The 26,118-nt window shown below is 52.6% G+C and overlaps 13 protein-coding genes across 13 annotated transcripts; 6 read left to right on the top strand and 7 right to left on the bottom strand.

Moving 5' to 3' along the window:
• Positions 1 to 200: 200 nt before the first annotated feature.
• AYO20_02107 (hypothetical protein) lies at positions 201 to 836 on the bottom strand (the record flags this gene model as incomplete). The annotated part of the gene is made up of 2 exons (XM_022640413.1): positions 201 to 317; positions 465 to 836. 2 exons carry the CDS (start codon positions 834 to 836, stop codon positions 201 to 203), a joined length of 489 nt encoding a protein of 162 aa, XP_022503470.1.
• Positions 837 to 1,445: 609 nt separating this feature from the next.
• AYO20_02106 (hypothetical protein) lies at positions 1,446 to 2,339 on the bottom strand (the record flags this gene model as incomplete). The annotated part of the gene is made up of 1 exon (XM_022640412.1): positions 1,446 to 2,339. The coding sequence occupies one exon, from the start codon at positions 2,337 to 2,339 to the stop codon at positions 1,446 to 1,448; it is 894 nt and encodes a 297-aa protein (XP_022503469.1).
• Positions 2,340 to 3,029: 690 nt separating this feature from the next.
• Positions 3,030 to 4,178, top strand: AYO20_02105 (hypothetical protein; the record flags this gene model as incomplete). Its single annotated transcript, XM_022640411.1, has 1 exon — positions 3,030 to 4,178. One exon carries the CDS (start codon positions 3,030 to 3,032, stop codon positions 4,176 to 4,178), a length of 1,149 nt encoding a protein of 382 aa, XP_022503468.1.
• Positions 4,179 to 5,115: 937 nt separating this feature from the next.
• On the bottom strand, positions 5,116 to 6,288 carry AYO20_02104 (hypothetical protein; the record flags this gene model as incomplete). Its single annotated transcript, XM_022640410.1, has 1 exon — positions 5,116 to 6,288. The coding sequence occupies one exon, from the start codon at positions 6,286 to 6,288 to the stop codon at positions 5,116 to 5,118; it is 1,173 nt and encodes a 390-aa protein (XP_022503467.1).
• A 943-nt stretch (positions 6,289 to 7,231) lies between these two features.
• AYO20_02103 (hypothetical protein) lies at positions 7,232 to 8,479 on the bottom strand (the record flags this gene model as incomplete). Its single annotated transcript, XM_022640409.1, has 1 exon — positions 7,232 to 8,479. One exon carries the CDS (start codon positions 8,477 to 8,479, stop codon positions 7,232 to 7,234), a length of 1,248 nt encoding a protein of 415 aa, XP_022503466.1.
• A 549-nt stretch (positions 8,480 to 9,028) lies between these two features.
• On the top strand, positions 9,029 to 10,579 carry AYO20_02102 (hypothetical protein; the record flags this gene model as incomplete). Its single annotated transcript, XM_022640408.1, has 1 exon — positions 9,029 to 10,579. The coding sequence occupies one exon, from the start codon at positions 9,029 to 9,031 to the stop codon at positions 10,577 to 10,579; it is 1,551 nt and encodes a 516-aa protein (XP_022503465.1).
• Positions 10,580 to 11,189: 610 nt separating this feature from the next.
• On the bottom strand, positions 11,190 to 12,911 carry AYO20_02101 (hypothetical protein; the record flags this gene model as incomplete). The annotated part of the gene is made up of 1 exon (XM_022640407.1): positions 11,190 to 12,911. One exon carries the CDS (start codon positions 12,909 to 12,911, stop codon positions 11,190 to 11,192), a length of 1,722 nt encoding a protein of 573 aa, XP_022503464.1.
• Positions 12,912 to 14,218: 1,307 nt separating this feature from the next.
• Positions 14,219 to 16,189, top strand: AYO20_02100 (hypothetical protein; the record flags this gene model as incomplete). The annotated part of the gene is made up of 4 exons (XM_022640406.1): positions 14,219 to 14,465; positions 14,522 to 15,661; positions 15,722 to 15,919; positions 16,062 to 16,189. The coding sequence occupies 4 exons, from the start codon at positions 14,219 to 14,221 to the stop codon at positions 16,187 to 16,189; spliced, it is 1,713 nt and encodes a 570-aa protein (XP_022503463.1).
• Positions 16,190 to 16,924: 735 nt separating this feature from the next.
• AYO20_02099 (hypothetical protein) lies at positions 16,925 to 17,983 on the bottom strand (the record flags this gene model as incomplete). Its single annotated transcript, XM_022640405.1, has 1 exon — positions 16,925 to 17,983. One exon carries the CDS (start codon positions 17,981 to 17,983, stop codon positions 16,925 to 16,927), a length of 1,059 nt encoding a protein of 352 aa, XP_022503462.1.
• A 2,086-nt stretch (positions 17,984 to 20,069) lies between these two features.
• AYO20_02098 (hypothetical protein) lies at positions 20,070 to 20,639 on the top strand (the record flags this gene model as incomplete). The annotated part of the gene is made up of 1 exon (XM_022640404.1): positions 20,070 to 20,639. The coding sequence occupies one exon, from the start codon at positions 20,070 to 20,072 to the stop codon at positions 20,637 to 20,639; it is 570 nt and encodes a 189-aa protein (XP_022503461.1).
• A 1,297-nt stretch (positions 20,640 to 21,936) lies between these two features.
• Positions 21,937 to 22,290, top strand: AYO20_02097 (hypothetical protein; the record flags this gene model as incomplete). Its single annotated transcript, XM_022640403.1, has 1 exon — positions 21,937 to 22,290. The coding sequence occupies one exon, from the start codon at positions 21,937 to 21,939 to the stop codon at positions 22,288 to 22,290; it is 354 nt and encodes a 117-aa protein (XP_022503460.1).
• A 514-nt stretch (positions 22,291 to 22,804) lies between these two features.
• Positions 22,805 to 23,488, bottom strand: AYO20_02096 (hypothetical protein; the record flags this gene model as incomplete). The annotated part of the gene is made up of 1 exon (XM_022640402.1): positions 22,805 to 23,488. The coding sequence occupies one exon, from the start codon at positions 23,486 to 23,488 to the stop codon at positions 22,805 to 22,807; it is 684 nt and encodes a 227-aa protein (XP_022503459.1).
• A 586-nt stretch (positions 23,489 to 24,074) lies between these two features.
• Positions 24,075 to 25,766, top strand: AYO20_02095 (threonine ammonia-lyase, biosynthetic; the record flags this gene model as incomplete). Its single annotated transcript, XM_022640401.1, has 1 exon — positions 24,075 to 25,766. One exon carries the CDS (start codon positions 24,075 to 24,077, stop codon positions 25,764 to 25,766), a length of 1,692 nt encoding a protein of 563 aa, XP_022503458.1.
• Positions 25,767 to 26,118: the final 352 nt, after the last annotated feature.

The following is a 26,118-nucleotide window of genomic DNA, read 5'->3' as shown; positions in this document are numbered from 1 at the left end:
AGTCACCGATGTTGAGTTGAAGAGAGGATGATCTGGGGAAGGGCTTCTTGAGAGGTGCAGAAACGGCATGAGGCGAAGGAATGAGGGTGATGGACACATGCCAGACAGGGACACATTTAGTTCATGAAAGCGGGTCTTTGTTCATGGGAAGAAGGGGGAATCTAGGATTAACAATTGCTCTATCTCCTTAGATTGAGGATTCATCGACCTCTGGAGTCGAGTTCCTGGACCAATTCCACAAAGTCCTCGTCGCCAGTTGCTGCCAGTCTGCGAAATTCGTCCATATTTGCCTTGAGCCACTCGTCTTCCTCGCCGACCTGGATCACAGAGATTTGAGTGACGTGAGTTTTTGAGAGATAAAAAGCCAGAGAAAGAGAAGCTGCCCCAGACTGGGTAGAAAGGGGGGTTGGGGGGTTTCGACTATTGTTACAAGATATGGATGGTGGTGTTGTTGTATCACTCACTTTTGGCCTGGCGATCCCGCACTCGACAGCCGTCGTCAGCGCCGCCATCACCCACACCGTCCTCAGTCCCAACTCGCCTTGCCTCCCGACGATGTCCTCCCACGCCTTGATCACGTCCCGGCAGTGCTCGTCGTAGAGTTCTTTGGACCGCTGCTGCTGCTCCCCGGCCCGCGTCCGCAGTATCACCCGGTTATACACGGCGCGCCGCCCGTTGCGGAACACGACCTGTCCCGAACAGTCCGTGTAGCGCACGTTGAGGAAGAACCGGGGCGTCCGGAACCGCGTCGAGTGCAGGTCGGTAAAGGCCCTCGCGAGGCGTTCTTGTTGGTCCGCTGTCAGGGCGACGACGTGCTCGACGTCGTAGAGGGGCATGGCTGGTTGTATGACTAGCTGGCTAGATGCCTAGATGACTGGATGATGTGATGTGACCTGTGCCTTTCTTTTTTTTTTTTTCTTTCTTGTTGTGTCAAGCTTGATCCCGGGGATTCTCTCGATCGTGCGCAAATGGGAAATAGTAGTTGAATATTACAAAGTCACACTTCCACTCGCTAAATGCTGAATGAGGTCCCTCGTAACTTGGATACTAATCAACCAAGACATGTCGCAGTGGTTTCCGGGGGACAACGCCGATGATGGACCGCGATCGGGTACGAAGTGCAATGGTCATTGGTCAGGGGAGTTTGGGGATTTATTAATTACTGTTATTTCTTGAAATCGGCCCTTTTTCTTTCCAGCTCGCCAGTTACTGCACAAGGTCAGATGTTCCTGAACATCACGCAGCGCTACTATGTACAAGGAGTACTGCATAAATAAGGACTAAGTGGTGTTGTTGTAGGGCCGTTGGGGTTCGGTAAGAATTATTGTGGAGGTACATCAAGAATTGTCGATTCAGGCTACATGAACTCCTCGTTTGATCTCATCCGGTAAAACATGCTCTGTATCACACGCCCTGCTTGCATGGTGTTGCTGGATGACTGCCAGTCATTTGACGGCATAGATTTGATGTGAAGCCACCCATTCATTGAGGTCAACCTTGCTGACAGGATCGCTACCATTCTTCTCGACGCAACAGGCGCTCGCTGTGCCGCTCTCACAGCAACTCTTCGACAGGGTCGCCTCCATACAACAAGGCGCCGTGACCTCCGCATCATGGTAGACGTTCAAGTCTCTCCCGGTGTTGATAAAGACAATGCTATCATGTTGAAACCCGGCCTCCTCCATCCAATGTCGATATTCGTCAACCAGGCTTGCACCCGCGACGCAGCCCACCAGCAAAGCTGCGTCTTGTCGTAGATGGTCTGGCATGGGTTTCTTTGCGAGAAGATCGCTGATTGCGACCCGCCCACCCGGCTTGAGGAGTCGATAGATTTCCTTGAAGACGATCGGCTTATCTTCGTCCGGAACCAGGTTGATGACGCAGTTACTGACCACCAGGTCAATTGAGGAATCTCGGAGGGAAATCTCCGTGATTGGTGCTTGGATGAATTTCACCAGGCTCTCTGGCAGGTTTGTTTTCGTGGCATTCTTCCTCGCCAATGTAATCATTGCTTCACTCCTGTCGATGCCATATATCTTCCCACTCGGCGAGGGACTTTTCGCCAACATCTGCTTGGCCGCGATCAAACAGTCAAGCCCTCCTCCCGATCCGAGGTCAACCATATTCTCATAGGGCTGAAGATTCGCTGTCGCGAGTGGATTTCCGCATGAGAGGCCAAGGTTCGTCCCGGTGGGGAGGGACGCCAGGTCTTCCGACGAATAGCCGAAAGATGCTGCAATGTGTGTGCTTTTGGATGCCTGGACTTCACTAAGATCGGCACGAGAGGCGAGGTCGGAATACTTGGTGTTGACAGTCTGATAAATTGTGGCGGCGTCCATTGTTGCACGAAGCTCGATACAATATTGACAAGATTGTGCAAACTAGGCTGAGGTGGCGAACTCCTGGGCTTTCCAACGTGACACGTATTGGAATAGACAGTGTCCCGATCTGGAGGTATCGTGCTCAGGTTTAATACATCAAGGGGTGTGTCACGGCCTGGCAGCTATTGGCCTGGCATCGTAGGATAAGGACCCGCGTACAACCGGTACTGATGCGGTAAGGGGAAATATGCAATCTCATGGTTGGTATTTCCGCCACAGCATAGCGAGACACGGCTCATGGGGACAACTAGTGGACAATCGAGGACGAGGTCAACCCATGGCCATTGAATTTGTGGATGAGAAGGACATGGAAAACAAGTAGCCGCCGGACGAATCAAAGCGCAGGGGTGACAAGCTCTTGGCGTCTTGCCGCTTTAGACGTGTTTGTGCTGTTGGTGGTGGTGCTGCTCAAAAAAAGACGCAAAATCGTTTTTTCGTGCCGTCGCTGCCCGCCAACGACAATCCTCCCTCCGACCAACCAACCATACCAGCTGGCTTCCAAACCACTGTGTCCACGCACTCATATTCATGTTGATGTTGTAAAGAGCGCGCTTCTGGCTCGTTGATTCATAAACGCGGATGATTATTGATCGCGACTCTCCACCTCAGAGCGGAGGCACGCCGCGGATGAATAATGAGCCTCACATCATGGGCTCTTATACTCCAGTGGAGATGAGCGCCCAGGAATCAGCATTACGGCCAGACTCGAGTTTTCCTCCCATAGCCATAGATCTTTCGCGATCAGTGCCGCCAATGGAGGTCCCCCAAGCCAAGCGCAACACGATTAACCAACGGCGCTGCCGCGCCCGCCGACAGGTGTACATTGAAGACCTCGAGCGCCGTATACGCGCTTACGAAGCCCAAGGCGTGCAGGCCACTGCAGAAGTGCAACTGGCAGCACGCAGGGTTGCGGAGGAGAATCGTGTCTTGAGAGAGGAAGTCAAGGCTTTGCGGGAGCAGAACGAAATTCTGCAGAGGTCCTTGGCCGGGCGTTCCAGCGGTTTTCCGCAGAGGGAAGACAAGGTGGACGGTCCCTCCTGTGATGATGGACGACGGAAGATCAGACGCACCGGCCCAACAAGGAAGAGCCGTGTGTTCGACGGCAAGACATTCGCACAGGGCACTCCCTTTACGGTCATGCCAGCACCACCAAGTCAGCTTCGTGAAATAGTCGCCAAGCCAACCAGCAATAAAATGACGAACTCGACGACAACTGTGTTTTCTTCACGACCTCCATCATTTGTGTCCGGACCGCCTCCGAGCTCATTCAGTGTGCACGACGTCGCAGCAGTCAACGGTCAAACGCACGAAGATCGTATTTGGACTCCACTAGTTGAAGAGGCAGACGATACCCCGGCGCTGATGCCTTCGCCTCCATCCTCGAACTTTGCCACTTCCGACCTTGAGATATCATCAACCGCACGTCACCCATCTTCCACCCCATCCCCTGCTGTCTCTCCCGCCCCATCCAAGCAAAGACTCTGCCAGCCGCCCCTCACGGCAAACAGCACGCCCTGTCTCGAAGCCGCCCTCATCATTGCCAGCATGCGCGGCGTGCCTTGCGACGACATCAAAATGGAGACCGAAATTCTCCCCGAACTAGGTTGTCACGGACCTCTCGCGCGCCCGAAATGCATAGCACCCGAGGCCTGCAGGGTGGATGACCGTGAATACAACGTGCGTAGATCCGAGGACATTAGTACCACGGGCACCGGTGGGGATGAATCAAGTTCGGACCTATCCAGGTGCGTCGTCGACAATGGGCGACTATTCGGTATTCTCGCGCGGGAAGGGTGACGTGGTTTGGGGGAAATATATCGAGAGAGGACGAACGGGCCATCAAAATGGGTTTCACACCCCTAATTCTTGCCGCAATGAGTTAAAGAAAAGATCCGGTACAGTAACGGTAACAATAAGACCAGTGCTGGCGGAATGAATGATCCCCCTCTGTCCTGTCCCCCGCCCAGGGAGGTGTAATTACACGGGAAAAAGAGGCGAACAAAAAAGAAAAGAGGAGAATAGAAATACCATTCTCTTGGTACGTATGAAGGATTTCTCCCCCGATAGGGTCGGGATAGTTGATTCTTTTTCTCGGTATTTAGCCTGGGGATTTGGCCTGGGAGGGTTGGGTGGGGATGGTGGAGGGATTTGGGTATCCATCTATTTATCTATCTGTCTACTAGAGGTAAATACTAGTAACTTGACAGGAGTTTATTTGTTCTCATTCCCGGAGCCCGGTATCGTGTAGTATAGTATAGTACGCTGTAGTGTACTGTAGGTAGGTAGGTAGGCAGTTCCCTCCCTACTTGCTTCCAAGGTACCTCAAACTACCTATAGGTAGGTAGGTATGGTATGGTATGGTATGGTGTCACCAGCACCTCGTATAGTACAGTATTATAGTAAAGTATATCTGTCCCGAGTACGAGGTATGTAGTCGCTTGGCTAGGTACGTACATACATCCTCAGTCACTTTAAGCCCGTACCGCCAGCTTTTTAGCAGAAACATGAAGAATCTTTTTTCGCATCACTTGGAATTGAATGGCGCATGTCTATTCTGGTCGCGCAACTAAATCTAGCTCTATGGCTAGATTCTCTCAGGGTATCATTGATTTATTTTCATCCCTTGACCTGGTCCATGTCCGGTCAAAGTCGACATACACATGAGCCCGGCATTCCACATTTTACATGTTCAAATGCCACACTCTTCAACAAAAAATTTCATACCGATAGCTCACTAAGCCCATTTGCCAAGTAGGGCCATCAGTCCGGCACCGAGACACATGGTGACAAACGCCGCCATCACCGTTTGAATGCTCGCTTTTCGCATCGAATTGCTAAACATAAACTCATGGGCCATCAACTCCACCAAGCCAGTGTAAATCAGAATGCCAGCAGACACCGAATCAAAGATGCCGTTCACGATGAGTGTTGTTTGTGAGTTGGGAGGATAGCTCTTCCTCACACCCAGACCGATGGCGATGGCCAGCGGAGTGCTCAAGCCATAAGCCAAGGCCAAGATGTATGGGGTCCACTGTCGACCCTTCGGCCACGGCGTTACCGCCAGCCGGGACCCCAGACCCAGTCCCTCAAAGGTCTGGTGGAAAATGATGACGATAAACAAGGTGTTGAACTCGCTGCCGGCCACAGCAAGCGTTAGTCCGATGAAGACGCTGTGAAAGACGATGCCGAATTCGAGGATGAAAATTGCCGTCATTTGTGCTTTGTAATCCTCGAGGCTGAACGGGTTGGCCGCTTCCTCAATTTCGCTGTGTTCACGGACATGTCCCAAGTGATCTTCTCCAGGCACATGCGTACTTTGAGCCCGAGATACACGAGTAGATAGTGGCATGCTCACGGACGTGGGATTATCTTTGTACGGCGACGAATCGGCAGCGCTCGTCATTTCTGTGTTGGTGGTGGACCTGTCAAGGTCGAAGGGAGGTGTGTGGGTTTCGTTATGGCTATGTCCATCGTCGCCGTGGTCATGAGCATGTCCACCAAAATTGCCGTATCTCATGACCATCAACTCAACAAAGAAGAGTACGAATACAGTCATCAGCACGATACCTTCGACCCATGAATATTCCGTTATGGGTCCAGTCAGACATGGATCGGTCAATGCCTCGTTGGCAGGAGCTAACAGGTGGATGAAGGCGGTTGCGATAATGACTCCAGACCCAAAGTACTTGCAGATGAAAAACACCCAGCTGGGCACTTTCAGCCCTTTGTGCCTGTTTGCAAAGATGGGGAATGCCGCGCCTATCGACGAAGTGACCCATATGATGAAAAGCGCGGCTACCCGTAAGCCGATGCGACCATCGTACTCGTTGCCTGTCTCACAAGCCGGGGCGGCTTCGGATTCATCTTGCCGAACAATCAGATCAACCAGGGACTCGAAGTTGGACATTTCGGCGCAAGAGCGAGTGGAAGCGGCTATCAGCAGGTTGCGGCCCTGTAGCGTGGCGGGCTGAAGCTGCGGGCAACCGCACAAGGTATGTGAGGTGTGGCTGGATCAAGCTAGATCTTGTATACGTGAGCGACTCGTGGTTATGCGCCAGCTGGGAAGCTGAAGACCTTACCAGGCGAGATCCCGAGCTTGCAGAAAACTCGAGTGAGCTTTGGGAGATACGGTTAGAGTTGACGGATTCCCACCAGATACAGATCCCGGGAGTGCAAAATGAGGAGAATTAGAACAACGACAGGGATGATGAGATGGAAATGCACGAGCTTAGGGTAGAGCACCAGCGAGAGCACCTCTTTCTGTTTCCTTTAGAGGTGGGATAAAACAAAGGACAGGTTCTTCCACCCCTGCTCCTCTGGGATGGAGAGGGAGAGAGGGAGGGGAGGCAGTCACCGTCAGGATGCAACGACCGTGACAAAGCCGACTCCAGTGAAGCAGACAGAGCAAGAGTGGCACAATGGGGGGAAATGAAAAAGTGAGGACCTTAAGGTGAGGGAACGATGAAAGGTAGTTGGAGCATTATTGGATGAGCTCGGCGTCGAGGGACCCCCACGTTATCTTTGATTGGGTCAATGTCGCATTTTGAAGCATGAAATCGGCAGGTACCCGTCATCGCCGGTCAGCACCTGCCCAATCTTCATCCTGTTCATCCTGGGGAACCAATCATCGTCGGCTGATTAGACAAGGCTGATCTCTTGGCACCCAGCCATCTTAAGGTCCTCATTTTCTCCCAGATTACACTATCCCGTTTGCGGTAATATTTAGCTCCAAAAGAGGAAGTGTCCTGGAATGTGAGTCCTGAACGATCCGGACTTGGACAGTTATTCGATCTGTGCTATACTTATACATTGGTTGTGGAAAGATATTACCATCAACCTCTTTGAGGGCATCACAATCCAAGAAGGACACCCGCTTCGCCGAACGCACGCTTTCGAGGCGCAGAGCGTCCCCATCGAGGCACAGGCAGCAGACCTTGATACACCAACCACGCTGCCAGTCCCATCATCGTCATCGTTGACGCGACCACCCTCAGATACATGTCTCGCTGTTGCTGGAGTCTCGCCAATTGCAGCTGTTTCTCGCGGTATCGTTCTCGTCCGGTTCCATGCGTGTTACCGATTTCCGAAACTCCATGCAATGATCCTATCACAGGGATAGAACTAATACACCCCTCAACCACCGCCTGTAAGACCTGCGGGAAACTCTTGGGAGCGGGAATTCGCCATGGTAATGACAACTGGGCGACATCTCCTGGTTTCCGTCCCAGAACCAAAGTGACATCGATGGGCGGACCAAACACTTCCGCAACTCGACTCTTCACCCATTGGTTTAGGTCATTATGTTTTGTCTGTAGAGACTCCCGCAGCCATCCATGTTCCAGTGCCGGTGTCTGCATCAGCGCCAGATGACCGAGGGCCAGACAGTCAGCGCTGGAAACCTGTTCACCCACTAGCCAGCTCTTCTTCCCCAGCATTTCACTTAGAGGCTCAAAGAAATCTTCGGTGACAGCGTCCAGTCGGAACCGGTTCTTTTGCTGGTGCCGGCCCAGTAGCCCCGTCACCGTTTGCCTGGGTTTTCGGAGAGACTTTGGTATGTGTGCAGTTAGCCCTGCGTCCGCCTTTTTATCCTCCTCTTCTTGCGCACTGTCCACATCCAAACTGCTCAAACCCAAGTGTTCCGATCTCTTCTTCGCTTGTGCGCGCCATTGGTGCGGTAAAGTCCAGCTGTTCGGCCATGTCAAGATATCGCTGAGAGCTTGTCTTGTGTGGTTGAGGTAGTTGTCACTGCTGACGTACAGGCTGAGATCGAGAAGAGGTTGGCCAAGTGAAGTGATCAAGGCGGAAAATGCCACGCAGTCTGCTTGTTGCTGGGCGCTGAGGTCTTTGTCTAGGTCTTGTTCGCCATTGGAGATATTCCGAAGGTAGTCGACGATGTTGGCGAACCCAGCGACCCAGGTCTCGCCATCACGCAAGGCAGGGAGTTCTCCCAAAGGACTGACGCGCGCATCGCTTGAGGGAATCAGCACCCAGCGGTCAGGTTGCAGGCAATGACGGAGGTAACAAATTGTAGCTAGACATTGGGCGTCGATAGAAGGAAGCTCAAATGCCGGGCCCCAGATATGTAGTTCAAACACCATTTTCGAGCAACATTTTCTGCCGTGGTTCGAAGAAGAGGTTGACCTGCGAGGCTTTCTTGGGTAGAATTGCAGACTACCGTTTGGGGCCTAGCCGGTACGGTGTACCATGCTCGACGCGAAGTGCAAATTGTTCTCCACGCACCGAACGGCAATACTCCAGGCTGGCACGGTTGGATACAAGGCGCGCTGAACTCGAACATAACCACAGGTGAGTAGAGGCTTCGACCGGCAACCAAGATCTGCCGTAACGTCTTGACGGAGACCTGCGATGATATCTGAGAGAATGACCGACCCACCAGACGTGGTCAACTGAGAGGAAATCTGGAGAGCGGTAACTACGTCAGACAAACGAGGTGGCAGCACCAAAAGCGGGGAAATGTCTGTCAGACCAAATATCGACTCTTTTTGGCATCTCTGCAGCCTTAAACTGTTCCTTGGCTACCGTTGCAACCCAACAACATCCTCCCTCTTCATCGCCACCACAATCACATATCACCTCCAGAGTATAACTGTCGCACGGTAAGAGGGCAGCTTGAGTCCCGCTGATGCATGAATCGACTCCGCTTGGACCGGTGTCTGGGCACGGTCTCGTCGGCGGCCTTCAGGCGAAGTCATACCGAGAGCCTGATCCATAGCTTGGGTCATCAGAAAAACATCACTTTCGCGTGGGCGAGGACGGATCTAGAACCTCAGCAGGATGAAGCCAGCTCAATTAGCGGAGGAGGATTGCCACCCTACATTGCGCATCAAGCCGGTGTGAATTGCCTCTCCATCGACGAGAATGAGGGCCGCTATCTCTTTTCAGGAGGAGCGGACTCTTCCATTCGCTTGTGGGATCTCGAGGAGCATGAAGGCTTGTCGCCGCCGTCAGCGTCGCGGAGTGCATTGACGAAATACATTCCTAAAGCAACCCTGTCCAAGAGCACCCCCGACTCGCATACTCATGCCCTCACCTCAATCTCAATTTATCCCTTCGATCCTACTCCCTCCACCCTCCTCACAACCTCTTATGACAAGACCCTGAAAGTCACGTCAATAACCCCTTCTGCCCTAACTCCTGTCCACACATTCTCTCTGGACTTTCTTCCCTATACCCACTGCCTCTCCCCGCTTCCGGATTCGTCGCCCTTGATCGCCGTCGGAACAGCCCACCCAGCCATCCGCCTTCTTGATCTCCGCTCAGGGCTGTCCACGCATTCTCTGGCCGGCCCCAACGGCGCCGTGTACAGCGTGTGCTGGTCCCCAAAACAATCGCACCTCCTCGCGTCCGGCTCCACCGACGGCCGCGTACTCTTCTACGATATCCGCCGAGCGAATGCCGTCTTTGCTTCTTTGGATTTCGACGACGCGATCGGCGTCATCGGCGCATCGGCGACCACCGGAGCAGGAGCCCGTCGCGAATTGTTAGATTTTAACGCCCTTGCGCATAACGGTCCGGTTACCAGCGTGCAGTGGTCTCCGACGGGGGACAAGGTCGTCACTGCGGGCCATGATCAGCGCATTCGCGTCTGGGACGCCGCTTCAGGCCGCAACGACCTGGTCCACTACGGACCGAGGATCAGGAACGAGAGGCAAGGCGAGTTGAGACCGTTGATCTCTCCGCGAGGTTGTCACGGTGTTGGGAAGGAGATGCTCTGGTGGCCCAACGACGACGGAAGGGGCATGGTGTTTCAGCACCACTTGAGAGAGGGCAACTTGGTCAGGATCTTGAAGACAGAAGGGGTCAGGGCCTCGGATGTGCAGCGCGCAGGCGCCAAGAAAGGAGGTGGCAGAAGAGGCGCCCTAAGCGGCAGCGGCGTGGGTAACGTCGCAAGGCTGACCAGCGGAGGAAGGATAAACGCCATGGTCTGGCGGGTCAATGCCGCCATGGGGGAAGGCATAGAGATGTACACGGCCCACGGAGACGGAAGGATTTGCTCCTGGATGCCCGCGCAGACGGTAGACGAGGACGACGACGAGCAAGAAGAAGAAAACGCCGGATCTACCAGTGGCAACGCCGTCCCGGTCCTGGACGAGGCTGAGCAGAGGAAGAAACGCAAGCGAGATCTCATGGAGGATTTGATATCAGGCCTGACGAAGAAGCCCATCACCTTTTCGTAAATTTTTCAAAGATTTGAAAAGAGGGGGGGGGGGAATAGAAATCCCAGTCTACAGTTGGAAAGGGACACATACAACGAAGCGTTCAGCAAAATCAACTCATTGATCATGTCCGTGCCATCATGGGCCTGTGTATTTATACATTCAAGATCTGTCTCTGGAGGTGCGCTGGCTGCGGCAGTCTGGTCCTGCCAGGTATAGCCAGCCATGCGGTAGGATAACAAGAAAACAAAGACACAAACATCCTCCAAAACGCCCAAAGGACCTGAACTGACCCTTTCCTCTTGGTTCCCGATGCCATCGTAACGTCGTACTGTACAAGTTTTGCGGGTATGGAGTATTTCTCCGTCTTAAAGAGTCTCAGCTGTGCAATCTTAACAGAACGCTTTCTTTCCTGGATCCCGTCTCATTATACCAAAAACGCCGCTGCAACTTTATATACTGGGGTTGTCAATCGTTGATCGTAATCACCTTGGGTGGTCGAACAATAATGTCGAAACATTCTGCTTTCCTCAGAGCAGATAGTTGATTCGACTCTTTTCAAGCTGGCCCGGAACATGTCCAGGCCAGTCAACAACGCCGATGCACAAGCAATATCCCTCAATGAAATTCACTATCGCTTTGGAACAGTGAAGTCGTCCTTTGTCGCAATTTTGAATCTCGTATTAATACCGGCGACCATATCTGCCGCGGTTATGTGCCCTGCATCAATTAACTGCTCCCTTGATTGTCCTGCGACCTCGGTTGCCATCATACTGCCATAAGTGCGGAGGGGACCGGGAGGCGGTGGGAGGTCTGGTCCCACCAGGTACGGAGCCATCGAACCTACGCCATATGGATTATAGCTCAGGCTCGGGGGTAAAACGTGCTGATCGTATCCAGGGTTTGAAGAAACGGGAGTTGAGATAAAGTCGTTGCCACCACCTGGCCAGCTTTGATTCATTTCCACTCTATAGAAAGCCGGCATGCCCACATTTTGTGGGTAGTAGGGTATGGTTCGCGGTGCTGGCAGTTGACGGGGTGCTAATTGTGGCGGTCCACCTCTTGGTTGATGTTGAGTTAGTTGGCCTTGGACCGGAGTCAGCGATTCAGTCTGGGCTTGTTGGTGTACGCTCATCGACGGACTTTGCGAAGAGCTTGTGTGCAAAGACTGAGGTTGAGATTGGTTCGGTAAAGGCTTATCTGAGAAAAGAGGAGGTATTGCTGGTGCTTCTTGGAATTTGGCGGTTGTTGATGTAGAGTTTGTGGACCCTGCACCGCGATCGAGATGAGACTTGGGGGCTGTTGTGGCCGTGGTGATGTTTGTGTTGGACACTTCCGCTTGATGTTTTAGTGGTTCTTTCAATCCTGCATTGTCCGTAGCCTTTTCAAGGAACTCAACAATTGGTGAAGAGAAAGGCGATTCAAAGAACGAGTCATTATCGTTGGATTGCCGCGTCTCGCTATTGTATTCGGCAGGTTTCGTAGATTCTTCTGTTGCTGTGGTGGAAGGAGACTCGGCCACAGAAGTTTGCGCGTCAAACACAATCGAGGTCACAGGTTTCACTATTGGTATGGCCGACACAGATCGTCCTAGAGGAGGATTCGATCTGCTCTTTGGAGGGGCTTTTGTCACTTCGTTGCGAGAGACTTGATGATTGAGCTCACTCCCCGACTGAGTCGCTGGAGACTGTGACATTCGATATTCCTGTTGCCTGCGAGCCCATCGCTCTCGATGACCCGACATCTCATTTTCTGCTCTTTTCCTGGCAATCAATTGTGCTATCGTGTTGGGGTGCGTCGCTAAGACAAGTGCTTCGCCTGCCTTCAGTGGAGGTTCCTCGGATTGAGTCGTCGTCGGGATGTTCGTATGTGGCGTTTGCGGAGAATGCGAACTCGGCTCCGCAACAACGGTTGTGGATTTTGCGACGGCTCGGAGGTGGGCATCAGTCTGTTCTGCATCCTGTAACGCCGTCCTAGAAAACGTTGGCTGATGAGCGGATCGAGATTCATACTGCACCTCGGAGAAAGAGCGCTTTAGAGGATTGGCCTTGGTTGTAGCGTATTGGCCCACGCGAGGGGCGGTCGAGTGCGACGAGATCGACTGCGAGGAGGATTGAGAACTCGGTCTATGTTGCGACTGCGTGGTCACAGGGGTAGGATTGGACGATGCCTGGGATATCGAGGTAGAGTTCGAGAGAGGATGGTCATAGGGCCCCGTCCCAGACGCCATTGTCGCAGCGAGGGAGCGTGAAATGGTAGAGAACTGCTGCAGTGAGGCGGGGATCTCAAAGGACACGGGGATTCTGGAGACTGCGGGTAGCGGTGGTGAGGGCCAGCCCTTGCGACGCGTCATCCTGATGGTGAGAAAGCGTGGGCAGGCATCTTGTATGGATGAAGGCGAGGTGTACAATTTGACTCTTGTGATCGAAGGACATCGTTGAGGGAGGTTGGCTGCGCGAGGCGTTGGAAGCGCTCAGGTGGTGATTGGTAAGTGGGCAAACCGTTATGTATGGAGGGCGCCGCTGACGAAATCCCAATCACAATCTCCATCTTCGTGATGGACAAGTTCCTCAACAAAGCTCACATCCTCATTCCAGACTCTGTTGACAACTCCTCGTGCTGTTCGTCTATCTCTTCAAAGATCGCTGTTTTTGCTCAACATGACGGCTACTACAATTTCACCCAAGTTACGCTACGGCACGACCATTTGGCCGAAACTCTCCATGGTCATTCACCTGCCACGTCTCAGCTGTTGCTTTTGACTAAGCTACCCCAAGCGAGAGGAACAGAGTTGACTTTCAATGTTTACTGTGGAGAAAAGGCCTCAAGCGCTGGGACGAGGTCGAAACCCCTCTGGCGGTGCCTGACCTTGTGAAGGGCCCTGTTTCCGGTAAGCCTCTTTGAGTCGAACAGAAAACCTTGTGCCTTATTCGGGAACTGACGCAGTGGCCTTTGTAGGATCCGGGCTTGAAGGATCGTCGCATCCTTTTCCGGTCCCAGGGCAATGGATCGCTGACAGTCGACGATTCGGCTGTACTTACTCGATCATCAGGCGATGCGCTACACTGCTGGCAGTTCAACCCCTCAATGGCCAACATTTAAGAATTTCCCACCTATCTGATAAGAAGGAATACGAGGGACACATCGGTCCATGGGAAGTTCTCAAGACAGCTTTGAACGTGGAGTTAGCCGAGGATATCGGAGACTCATGTCCGTTTTCGAGCCTGAGCTCCTTGGATCACAACCCCAGCCCAATATCAGGGTTCCCAATCATCTCGTCCCGTATGCCGAACCCAATGCTGACCCCAGATTCCTCTATCCCATCAGGTCCACCTTGTGGGTATTTGAGGGGATGCGGGGATCTATCATAGCGTGACCAGCACCAAATCAAGCGACTCGCCTTGCTTGCGCGGTTCCGCTGCAACCATTGAAGAGGCTTGGGTCCTTGTAATAGGCTTTCGTTTCTACATGCTTTCAGCAAGCGAGCAAAAGGAGGAGAAGCTGCTGCATCCATTCCACCGGATCTCAAGCACGTTGGGACGGCGGGGTCTGTGTATATAAGGATACCAACAATGTCCCAGTGCTGAATCTACCTGGCCGCCGTTACCTTACATCCGATTACTCATACGTTTCACCTGCCCTCAGCCATACGTGATCATCATGGGAGACCCATCTGAGCCCAAGGAACTACCCGAACGCGTTTTGAAGAGAGATCTCTTCGAATTTGGCCGACGACGCAGGACCGATGGGCCTTATGCGGATAACCTTGACATTGATGTATTGATTGTTGGCGCAGGGTTCGGAGGCACGTATCTCCTTTATGAGATGCGTAAGGCGGGCTTCAAAACCGTTCTGTATGAAGCAGGTACCTCGTTTGGAGGCACGTGGCGATGGAACGTATATCCAGGTAAGGGCTTCTATCTCGCCAAAACATATCATTCGCTCAATTGACTCTGGCCTAAGGCGCCCGGGTTGATTCCGAGGTTCCCATCTATCAGCTTGCCATTCCAGAAGTATACAAGACTTGGACCTGGACGACCAACTATCCGGACTACCACGAGCTTCAAGCCTATTTTGACCATGTGGATAAGGTCTGCGAACTCAGCAAAGACTGCGCGTTCGAAAGTGTGGTCACCAGTGCCGAGTTTGACACAAACTCTGGGAAATGGAACATCAAAACCGCTGATGGCCGCAATGCCAAATGCAGATTCTTGATCATTGCCGCCGGGTTTGCAGCCAAGAGATACATCCCGGACTATCCCAGCATGGAAAAATTCAAGGGAATTATGCACCACTCTTCATTCTGGCCCCCGGAGGGCGTTGATGCTCGTGGTAAGAAAGTTGCCGTTATTGGCACTGGTGCCTCCGGGGTGCAGATTATCCAAGAATGGGGACCTCAAGTTGAGAGCTTGACCGTCTTCCAGAGGACACCCAACCTCGCATTGCCCATGGGTAAACGCGACCTGACCAAGGAGGAGCAAGAACGACTGTATCCCGTATACGGCGAGCTCCTTCGCATGCGGGAGAAGCACTTTGCGGGTTTCACCTATGAGTTCGAGGAGCGTAACACCTTTGAAGACACCCCTGAGGAGCGTGAAGCCGTCTACGAACGCCTGTGGAAGAAGGCGGGCTTCGGTCTCTGGCTGGGTTCCCACAAAGACTTCCTCTTTGACATGAAGGCAAACCGCTGCGTCTACGACTTCTGGCGCAAGAAGCAGGAGAAGCGCATCAAGAACCCCGAGAAGCGTGCTCTACTCTGCCCTGTGGAGCCTCCGCATCCCTTCGGCGTCAAGCGACCATGTCTCGAACAGAATTACTACGAAGTCCTGGACAGCGACAATGTGAATATTGTAGACATCTCGGAAAAGTCCGGTGTCAAGATTCAAGAGTTTACCGAGACCGGTATCAAGACCAGCGACGGCAAAGTCCACGAGTTCGACATCGTTGCCCTGGCGACGGGCTTTGATATCACCACGGGTGGAATGACAAATATGGGATTGAAGTCCATCAACGGCACCACCTTGCACGATGAATGGAAGGAGGCAGCCTACACTTATTTGGGAACCACGATCTCGGGATACCCGAACATGTTCCATCTCTACGGTGAGTCAACAGTTTCAACACAGCGATCTACCAATGAACTAATGTCCCTTTGTGTAACAGGTCCTCACGGCCCGACCCTCCTCGCCAACGGCCCCTCAGCCGTGGAAGTCCAAGGCCGCTGGATCCGCGACGCCATAAGAGACATTGATCACCAGGGCATTAAATACATCAACGCAACCCAAGAAGCGAGCCAGAAGTGGAAGGATCACATCAACGACCTGAGTAATATAACCTTGCTACCAACCACAAGGAGCACATGTGAGTTTCCTTTCTTCCCGCATTATTCCCCAAAATCTCCAACTACCTGAAGTTCCCTTCCTCCCTCCCTCTCTCTCTCTCTTCATTTTCTTGGAGGCACACAGACATGGCTGACTCGGTAATCTTTCGTTCCTCTTACTAGACATGGGCGGCAGTGTTCCAGGAAAGGCGTTCGAACAGGTCAACTATGCGGGCGGCATCCCAGAATACGTCAAGGAGATCCGGGCCGTGTTGCCCAACTTCACGGGCTTCCATGTCGTCAAGGCCTAAAGGGCTGGAGCCCCTGAAGTGGTTGCGATCCAGGTACTCGTTATATATCGCGAACCTAGGTAATTGGTCCAGCCTCGTCCGGCAAGTAGGAGCTGCCCCGGCCGAGGCTCCACCCTCTGGCGCTGTGGAGACAAGTGTGCCCTTCGTAGGCGTGTATAAAGACAGGGGGAGAGGAGGAGAGAGCAATCGTGATTCCAGTCCTAGTCACTCAGTCAGTCAGCCAGTTAGTGAACCAGCCATTCAGTCAGTCAATCAATCAGTCAGTCAGATAATTAGCCAGTAGTTTCAAGGAACTTGTTTGAAATAAGGCTCACTAATGGAGCGATGTTGATATTTATATTGCTATTGAGCTGACTGCTGTTCAAACCATGACACAGAATCCAAATCGACCGCCCACCCCATGACCTTGCAAATGATGTTGGTCATTCCGAAATTGCCCGCCCATCATCCCAAAGTAATGCCAAATAGTCCTAGTGGTACATCTCAATTCCCGGAGCAGGGAAAATGCCGGCCCGGCTGTCACCGTCGTATAAGTTACCCTTCCCTTCATAATCATGCAACGCTGTTCAGCATCATCCAAGACGGGAGGGAGCCAGCCCTGCCGCCTCCTCCAGCAGTGTGGCTTTGACCTCTTGTCACCTGCATTTCCTTCAGATCACTTATTGACTCATTCTCTGCCCATGCACCCCATAATCGGGGGCTCAATCGCCGTGGTAAGCACACCAGAGTTCTCAATCATTTCTTGTTGTCCATGTACATCTTCGTCAGGCTGGTGATCACTGGCGCCAGAGTCTTGTAGTGTTTCTGGCCTTGTTCGACTAGATCGTTAATGTTGTCGAGTGAGAACCCCTTTTTCTTGTCCTTTCGGTCGTGATCACGGTCTCGACTGTCGTGGTGGTCTCTGTCTCTGTCCCGATCCCGGTCTCGGTCTCGATGACGGTCTCTGTCGCGGTCGGAGTCATGGCGCCTGCGATCCCGGTCACGGTCGCGATCACGGTCCCGATCTCGATCTCGCTCACGATCGCGGTCTCTCATTCTGTCTCGATCAGAGCGGCCCCGATCTGACGCATAGCCATCGTCGCGACGCGAACCACCACCGCCACCACCACCACCACGGTGTCTGCGGTCGTCATAGCGATCATCATCTCTTCGGTGTTTTGGGGCGTCCCGAGGATCAGATCTATATCCCCGCTCACGGTCGGAGTGTCTGTCTTCGGGACTGCGGTGACGACGAGGCCGAGGTGGCTCGTCATCGTAAGGATCGTCTCGACGGCGACGATCCAGCTCTCTCTGTGTGTGGGCGCGACGAGGTGGAGGTGGTTCAAAGTCATCGTCATAATCTCTGCGCCTGGCTGACCGAGCAGCAACGAGCTCTGGTTCCGGAATAGGTTCTCGATATCCTTTAGAGCGGCCGTAGGCTACCCCAGTACCGTTGCCATTTCTTGGGTCACGGCGAGCTGCTTCGTCATCATTGGAAAAGCTACGTCTTCTCCTGGGTGCAGCAGTATTGGATTTGCCTGATTTGGGATCGCCATCCTCACGATATCGGGGAGGGTCGTCTTTCACATCACGACCGGATTTCGGCTCAATGTCTCGAGGATCAGCATCTCTCTTGCGTCGTGGTCCGTCACGAGGATCGAGGGGTGCAGGGGATGGTTCATGGTGAGGGTGGCGGGGTGCCGACTTTCGAGGGTCGCCATAGTCATCGTCATCTGGGTAGCGAAGACCGCCGTCGTTGTCGTATCGGGTACGGTCTCGGCGTGGACGTGGAGCATAGTCATCGTGGGAAGACATGGTAGATTGGTGGATTCGAGGTGAGAAGAGGATGAGAAGTTAAACGGCAAGGGTACGAGTACTTGTATATGAAGAATTGCCTCGAGGGAAATCAGCAGGACAAAGCCGAGACCGCTTCGAGGCTTGAGATCATATTGCAGCCCAATGACCCACTGAGGTACAAGGGGCGCGGGACTTTGTTCGATGACAGCTGGGTGATTTTGGAGGATGGGAAAATCGCACGCGATGAAGCAGGGTGGCAGGTCTAGTGAGTGGTTCAGCTGGAGCATGTGAGAGCAGACATTTATTCCTTCTGGAGTGTCGGAGTTGGTGCTCGCAGGTTTCCTGCAGCCTAAGAGCCGTGACTGATGGTGACTGGTTGGTACCTACCTGCCTACTGCCTCCCTAGGTACAAGTAGGGAGGGCTCGGAAGGGGGATCTCCAGGGTGGGAGGCCATACTCCTTGGTTGCCCCTAAAACTCCAGTGACTCCCTAAACCAACCTCCCGTCAATTTGTTGCGTCATTTGACCCTGAAGCGAGTCTAGCCCCGACCACGCCCGGCGTGCCCCTCCTTGTCCTCCTCACCCACTCATCCACTCTACCGAGTTTCTTGTCCTCGTATCTGCCTGCGCCCACCGCCTCTCCTGACTCTCTTCCTATCATTCCATCCCCTTTCAGCTGGTCACGCTGCTGCAACGAAAAAAACTCTATCTGTACTCGGTACGGCAAAAGAAAAGACGCCTCCAAGCAGAAGCAACCAGAAAAGCGTCCACGCGATTCCCCCAGTCCCCGAGAACCCACCAATCACCCCGGATTTCCCAAGTTGCCGCTACCTGCGTGCGCTGGACCCTCTAATGTTCTTGTATGCGACTTAATTACCAGGTTAATCACAGCACTTGCGCCATTCTTTGTTCGAGTCCTGGCGATTGTGGTCAGGAAGAACAGTAATACTGGCCAGCAGCGCCCCCCTCTTCTTCAGCTAGGCCTGGATATTTGTTTTTACGGCGCCGAAAGGCTGTAAAAAAACGCTTGCGCGAATAGCGATAATCTCTAGCAAACATGCTCCATGATTCGTCCTGTGGTTATCCGCGAAAGCCGCTTCCCCAGCCTCGCCCCTGGAAATTCGACCAAGTCACATTGACGAGGAGCTTTGGTACTGAACGCAAAGGATGCATGAATGTGGATCTATTCGGCTGGTTGAATCCAAATGCGGTGAGCGAGTTCCCATTAGTTCTGGAACATCACACTTGCTGGAAATTCCCAGGCTTGAAAATGGTACCAGAGTGTGATCATTCCACCTTGAAAGATCCTTATCACTTCTTTCACACGACACTTGAACATAGGTTTTCAAAGCTGTGTGCTATACGCCCTTCTACTCTCGTGGCTTCTGCACAATTACTTGTGGAAGGATGGTGTCTGGACTATGATGGCTGAATGTCAAGATTCAGTTCAGTGTTCCATTGCTGTGATTCAACTTCGTGGGGCGGACGATGATACCTTACACTGCTTTCAAGTTATGGCCATGGTCATTCTAGTTGAGCTCTCCTACTTTGCTACAATATCATCATCGAAATACCCTCTACTCTGACAGGATCTTCTAACCGACCCCTATACTCTAGCTATGGGACTCCTTACTACTGAAGCAAGTAACCTACTACGATTCGGGAGGCTGCAGAGTGAAATCTGAGTCCATGGAAGAGACGTAAGTCAATTAATTTGAAACAAGCTATCAGTTGGAGCGTCGACGCCTGGTCCCCACCATGAAATAATTCAAGATCATTTCTACGAAGCTAAAATGCTGTCTACGACTTGCAAACGCTCACAGTCGCATTCGATCCAGAGTTTACCATTGAGGATGACGCCACATGGTTTGCTTGTTATCGATGTGACCTAGATGGGTACTGAAAGGAACGCGGTCTAGTGTTTCAAAGCTTCACTATATGCAGTCCGCCATGGAACAAAACGCTACATTCCGTACGGATGCCATTGAACGACAGACATGCCTACTCAAAGAGGTTTACAGATGCTCGCTCATCTGCCATTCTTGCTCCTTGCCCTCCTAATCCTCCTTCTTGCTCCAGCCAAGTTCAGTGATCTCTAGCAAAAATGGATGAATGCACTGCTCATTTCGACGACCTGGACCTTGAGACAGCTGATCTCATTCTTAAGCTGCAGCTTCAAGATGTCGAAGAACTTCGTGCTAATTCCAAAGACAAGAATCGGGATGGCGAGCTCAACGATGCTCAAGTAGCACTCTCCTTGTTTGAAGAGAATATCGAAAGCATGCGCTCAATTTTGTTCGATCGACAGATGACACAAAGCATCACAGCTGCTGTGCGAGCAGACGCAGAGGCTATTGCCGACGTTATTCGCGAGGAAGAAGTCGCTTGCGAAGACCACGCTCATGCGCATCGTCTGAATGGAAGTTGCGTCACATCCGAAGTCCACTTGCAGTCCGGTGATCTCAGCAAGAAGATTCCTGCAAGACTTGCGGGACGTTACGTGTCCCAAGATGTCGGCTATGAGCTGCTCAAAGATATCGAACCCGACAAATGGCGTGAACCAGATGACCATGGTCAGGCCGAAAGCTCCATAAGAGGATCTGCTCGCGAGCACGCACTCCGTGACCCCTCCAATCTTGTGCGTGATCTGCCTAGAGGTCAAGAAGTACTTTGATGTGATTGAGGTGCCCTGTGGCCACGGCTATTGCAAACCATGTTTGCAGGACCTTGTCAGTAGGGCCACCACGGACGATTCGTTGTTTCCTCCGCGCTGTTGTCAAGAGCCTTTCGAAATGAATGTGGTCGACATCTTCCTCACAAAGGAACTCAGAAACCGATTTGAACACGCCAAAGTCGAATTCGGTACTCGAGATCGGACGTATTGTTCTCTGGAGACATGCTCTGCCTTCGTCACTCCCAGCAACATCGAGGGGGATATAGCGACTTGCGGGAAATGTGGTACAAGGACCTGCACCCTCTGCAAAAAGCGAGCCCACGACGGTCATTGTCCAGAGGATCCTGGAATGCAGGCCACGCTCAGCCTTGCAACTGAGAGTGGATGGCAGCAATGCTATGCGTGTCATCGGCTGATCGAGCTCGATGTAGGCTGCAACCATATGACGTGAGCGTTCCCTTCTTCTCTTGCTTGGATTCTTATGACTAATTCAATCTAGCTGTCGATGTGGTGCACAATTCTGCTACGTCTGTGGTACTCAATGGAAACAATGTGGCTGTGATCAATGGGACGAGGGCAGATTACTTTCACGAGCAAATACTCTCGCCAACCGTGGCCTCCCCAATATGGCTCGTGACGATCCCGGGAGATTGGAGAGAGCTGTGCGCGAAGCAGCCAATATGCTAAGAGATAGGCACAACTGCAGACATACCAGCTGGCGATACATTCAAGGGCCGCACAACTGCGAAGAGTGCATCCACAGCCTACCCAACTATATCTTCGAATGCACCCAATGTCGAATCCAGGCTTGTAATCGGTGCAGAAGAAATAGGCTATGAGAGGGTTGGGGCCTTTCGGCGCAGCCACAGCAGCCCTGGGAAAAGAGGCCATGATGACGACCTGTTTGGTGGTACCGTGCAATATGAGGATTGAAGAGGTATGCAACAGCAACGGTTCCGGAAGCAGACTAAATCCAAGCCGTATTATTTCAACCATCTCTATTAGATACCTAGGGATTTAATGACTTTATTGAAGAAGCAGAACGCACAAGGCCGAGGTCACCTCAGACTGACGTCATTAGGAGCCTTGAGCGATTTTATTGGCGGAAGACGATTTGTCCGCAGAACTCCAGATGTTGTTTGCTGCTTAAGGATTCTACAAGTGTGTCTCAACGTGTGCCTCTGCCCAACACATTGCTGAGAAGCTCAGCACTCTTGGTTCCCTTTACCTTCTCGATCACTTTCCAGCGCACAACCCTAAGGCGCCTCTGATCCCTGGATCCTCATCACGTCCCCCCATGCGCCCAAACCTCGTCCGCCTCGCCGTCACCAACCCCACGAATCCCCTGGGCAAGACAATCGCAGGGTCCTCTACGCCGTCGTCGCGTCTCCGGAAGTCTCCGCCCCTATCTCTGGACCACTTCATCCAGCGCCAACGTGTTCTCTCGCTCTACCGCGACATCCTCCGCTCTCTGTACCGACACATGTCTCATCCCCAGAGGGGGGAGAGCATCGCGTATGCGAAAGGCGAATTCACGCGGAATAAAGACGTTCGAGAGATCGAGAGGATCAGGTATCTGATCAGTACGGGCAAGGCCGAGTGGGACGGCGTCAGGAGGGGGGTGGAGGAGATGGGCCCGGCGCGAGGATGAGGCTGAGCGGGCATGGGAGACATGGTATTCCAGTGAAAGTTTCCCAGCAAACGTGCTGTACATGGCTACTTGGGATGTAACCTACCCACCGTCGAAAGAAATCTGAACTGTTGATGAATGTGTGGTGGCATTCATTAGAACCGAGGTCAGACAAAGTCCCGAGAGTCGCCGTTTTTGGCGATATGTCCAGGCCATGGCCGACGAGAATGCCATGTCTGGCAACTTTCGACCAAGGCGCAGGCACAGGCGCAAGCTGGCTCTCGCTGGAACTGAGGATTGGGTGCAGCTACCAGCAGTTTTGAACCATCTTCACCAGTCGAGACTGACTGCTTGTTACACAAAGGGAATCGCCTGGAAGCCTAGCTTGTAAAGGCACCACGACGTGGAGATCCTGTGCATAGTTATACCCCAGCAAATATGATTTTACTTTTACAGGACCAAGTCCAAAGAAGAGTGGCGACGATAGAAACTCTCGATCCAGAATCGCCTCACAGAATGCTCGAGATAAAATGTCTCAGGACCTTTTCCAGGCATCCCTCGATCTCTTCGCCCACATACCAGGACCCCAGCCGTCCCCATTGACCTCCTCCAGCACACTCTTATTCCAGATGGCCCAACTGCTCTTCTTCTTGTCTCCTGACCCGGCTGCTTCAGGGAGTGCCGACTGTTCCTGAGCCTTCTGCAGCCCCTCCTTTCCGACCTCAATCACTTTTTCCGCTTTGTCCCTGATGTCCTCGCTCATCTCTCTGGCGTCTCGGCTCATCTTCTCTATCTTTTCCCTCCACTCCTTGTCCTCCTGGTCTCTGGCCTCGAGTTCAGCCAGCCACTTCTCCCTCTTCTCTGCAGTCTTCTTCTCCTCCAACTTCGCCTCGAACTCCTTCCTCCTCATCCTCTCATCCTTGTAGAAGATACTGCCCGCCACCAACGCCAGCAGCGTGAAGCCCTGGGCGTAGATTCTCGCGCGGAACATGCGGTTTGTTTGATGATGGTCACCTGCGCGGATGGACTTGGTCGCCATATACAAGGCATAGCATGTCGCGGCGCAGCCCAGCGGAATCAGAGGTTCTTGACGTAATTTGCGCCATAGCTTTTGGAAGCGGGATTCTTCGAAGAATTCAGGCGATGAATCAAAGCTGGATGGGATGGCGGTGGCGGTCAGGGGCGATGGCCCAGCCGACGTGGATGGGTCGTCGGACATTGTTGTGAGTATTTGCCTCAATCTGCGTGGACGAACGGGAGTGTCGCCGTCTTCGCTGACCGGTTGTTCCGCCACAAGACGGGATGAGCTTTGAGGAGATGGTTAGGAGTTGATTGCAGTGTTGCGCAGGACGAGTCGAAAGAAACCCAGAGGTGAAAGTCGTGACGTACGTCGATCTGCTAGCAAAGAACGCGGAAATATGCTCGCGTGCGGGCTCGAATTAGAGGAGTCCAGATAGACAGCACAGACCTTTCCTCTGAGTCGGCCACGACTCGATCTTGGTGCAAATTGACTAATCCTGGCTTGGCCTACCCGTACTGTACGAAGGTTAGACAGAGGTATTAACAAGTAAAAGGGCGCCTGCTCGATGGGGGATGTTGGAGCTATCGAGAGCTTGTGAGGTCCTCTAACCCTCATGAGACAGGCGGAATGCGGGGAGGATGAGCTCCGACAATTTTTTGAGTCAACACGAAAATCCTACACACTTTGTTCATCTGCAGCACGGACAGCCACCTACAACACAATTTCGAGAGAAATTAACCTGTCCACAAGTACCTGAGAGTCATTACTATCGCTGGACGTCACCATGGACGCCGCCGAACCTCGTGTCAACGGCACGACAACTCCCTCGACGCCGATGCGATCAAGTCTGTCGCTGACCGAGTACACCGCCATGCCCACACCACCCTCCGAAAGGGCTGACCTTCCTACCTACGACGTCCCTCGAGACTTCCTCCTACCCTCGGGCTACCCAGACTACTTGCGGTTGATCCTCACGTCCCGGGTCTACGATGTTGTCAGCGAAAGCCCTCTCAGCCATGCCATCAATCTCTCCAACCGTCTCGAATGCAAAGTCCTCCTGAAAAGAGAAGACCTACTGCCCGTCTTCTCCTTCAAGCTACGAGGCGCATACAACAAAATGGCTCATCTTCCAACCAAGATCTCATGGAAAGGCGTCATTGCTTGCTCAGCAGGTAACCATGCGCAGGGAGTGGCTTACTCTGCAAGACACTTGAAGATCCCTGCAACCATTGTGATGCCACAGGGGACACCAGCCATCAAACATATGAATGTCAGTCGCATGGGTGGAAATGTGGTGCTACATGGACCCGACTTTGACTCGGCCAAAGACCACTGTCATGCCTTGGAGAAACAGTATGGGTTGACCAATATTCCACCATTCGATGATCCATATGTCATTGCAGGGCAAGGGACGATAGGTATGGAGTTGTTGAGACAGACGTCCTTGCAAAAGCTCAAGGCTATCTTCTGCTGCGTCGGTGGCGGGGGTTTAATAGCTGGCATCGGGGTGTATGTGAAAAGAATAGCCCCTCATGTCAAGATTATTGGCGTCGAGGCTTCCGACGCCAATGCCCTGGTCGAGTCTCTCAAGCTGGGGAGGCGAGTGCTGCTTAAAGAAGTCGGCCTCTTCGCCGATGGTGCTGCTGTGAAGACAGTGGGGGAAGAGACATTCAGACTTTGTCAAGAGGTGGTGGACGAGGTTATCGAGGTTAGCACTGACGAGATTTGCGCTGCTATCAAAGATGTCTTTGAAGACACGAGATCAGTGTTGGAGCCAGCAGGTGCTTTGTCACTAGCAGGTTTGAAGAAATGGGTCGCGCAGAATCCGGACACAGATACCAGCCGCGAATTGGTTGCGGTTGCCAGCGGCGCCAACATGAACTTTGATCGACTAAGATTTGTCGCGGAACGTGCGACCTTGGGTGAGCAGAAAGAGGCTCTCCTGTCTGTCAGTATTCCAGAACGCCCGGGCTCATTCGTGCAGCTCATTGAGGCCGTCCTCCCACAAGCCGTTACAGAATTTGGGTACAGGTATTCATACACCGACCAAGCACATGTCATGATGGGCATCACGGTCTCCTCAGCTGGCGCAAGGGCACGAGAACTCGACTCACTCTTTTCCCGGCTTGCAGCTGCAGGAATGACAGCCCAAGATCTTTCTGAGGATGAACTTGCAAAGACACATCTGCGATATCTCGTCGGTGGGCGGTCCGGCGTCAAAGATGAGAGAGTTTATATGTTTGAATTCCCAGAGCGACCGGGAGCTCTCTTCAAGTTCCTGAGGACATTGCGACCAGGCCAGAGTATTACACTCTTCCATTATCGAAACTATGGCGGCGATGTGGGCAGGATCCTCGCAGGCATTCAGTGTCCTGAGAATGAGAGGGATCAACTGGAGGACTTTTTGAAAGACATTGGATATCCTTTCAAGGAGTGCACGGACAATGCCACGTATAAGATGTTCTTGCGAGATTAGGATGGGAAACTGGTAGGCATAGGATATGGTGGTTAGACTTGAGATACCCTGGCACGGCGTTTAGGGAAGACAAAACGGGCTGAACAATATGCAGGCTGTGGTTAGATCAGGCAAAAGACCAAAAAAAGATATTTTGGGACACAGACGACGGTGTAGAGTCGCCTATCAACTCTTTCTGCGCGTAATTTGACACCGTGAAGGTCGATCTTCCCGACGTGTCGAGTTGTTAAGTGACAATGATACATGTTCCATTCTTAATCCTCGACGTAGAAGTCTCGGCAACACTAGCCAGCGGATCAAAGGAACGACGACGTCTTTGTAGAGTGATGGTTTGGCTCGTGTAAAAAGACGA

This window comes from Fonsecaea nubica (genome assembly GCF_001646965.1).
Source record: "Fonsecaea nubica strain CBS 269.64 chromosome Unknown Scaff9, whole genome shotgun sequence".
Taxonomy (NCBI): domain Eukaryota; kingdom Fungi; phylum Ascomycota; class Eurotiomycetes; order Chaetothyriales; family Herpotrichiellaceae; genus Fonsecaea; species Fonsecaea nubica.
Note: the sequence above shows the minus strand (reverse complement) of the source record. Positions and strands in the feature narration are given on the sequence as shown.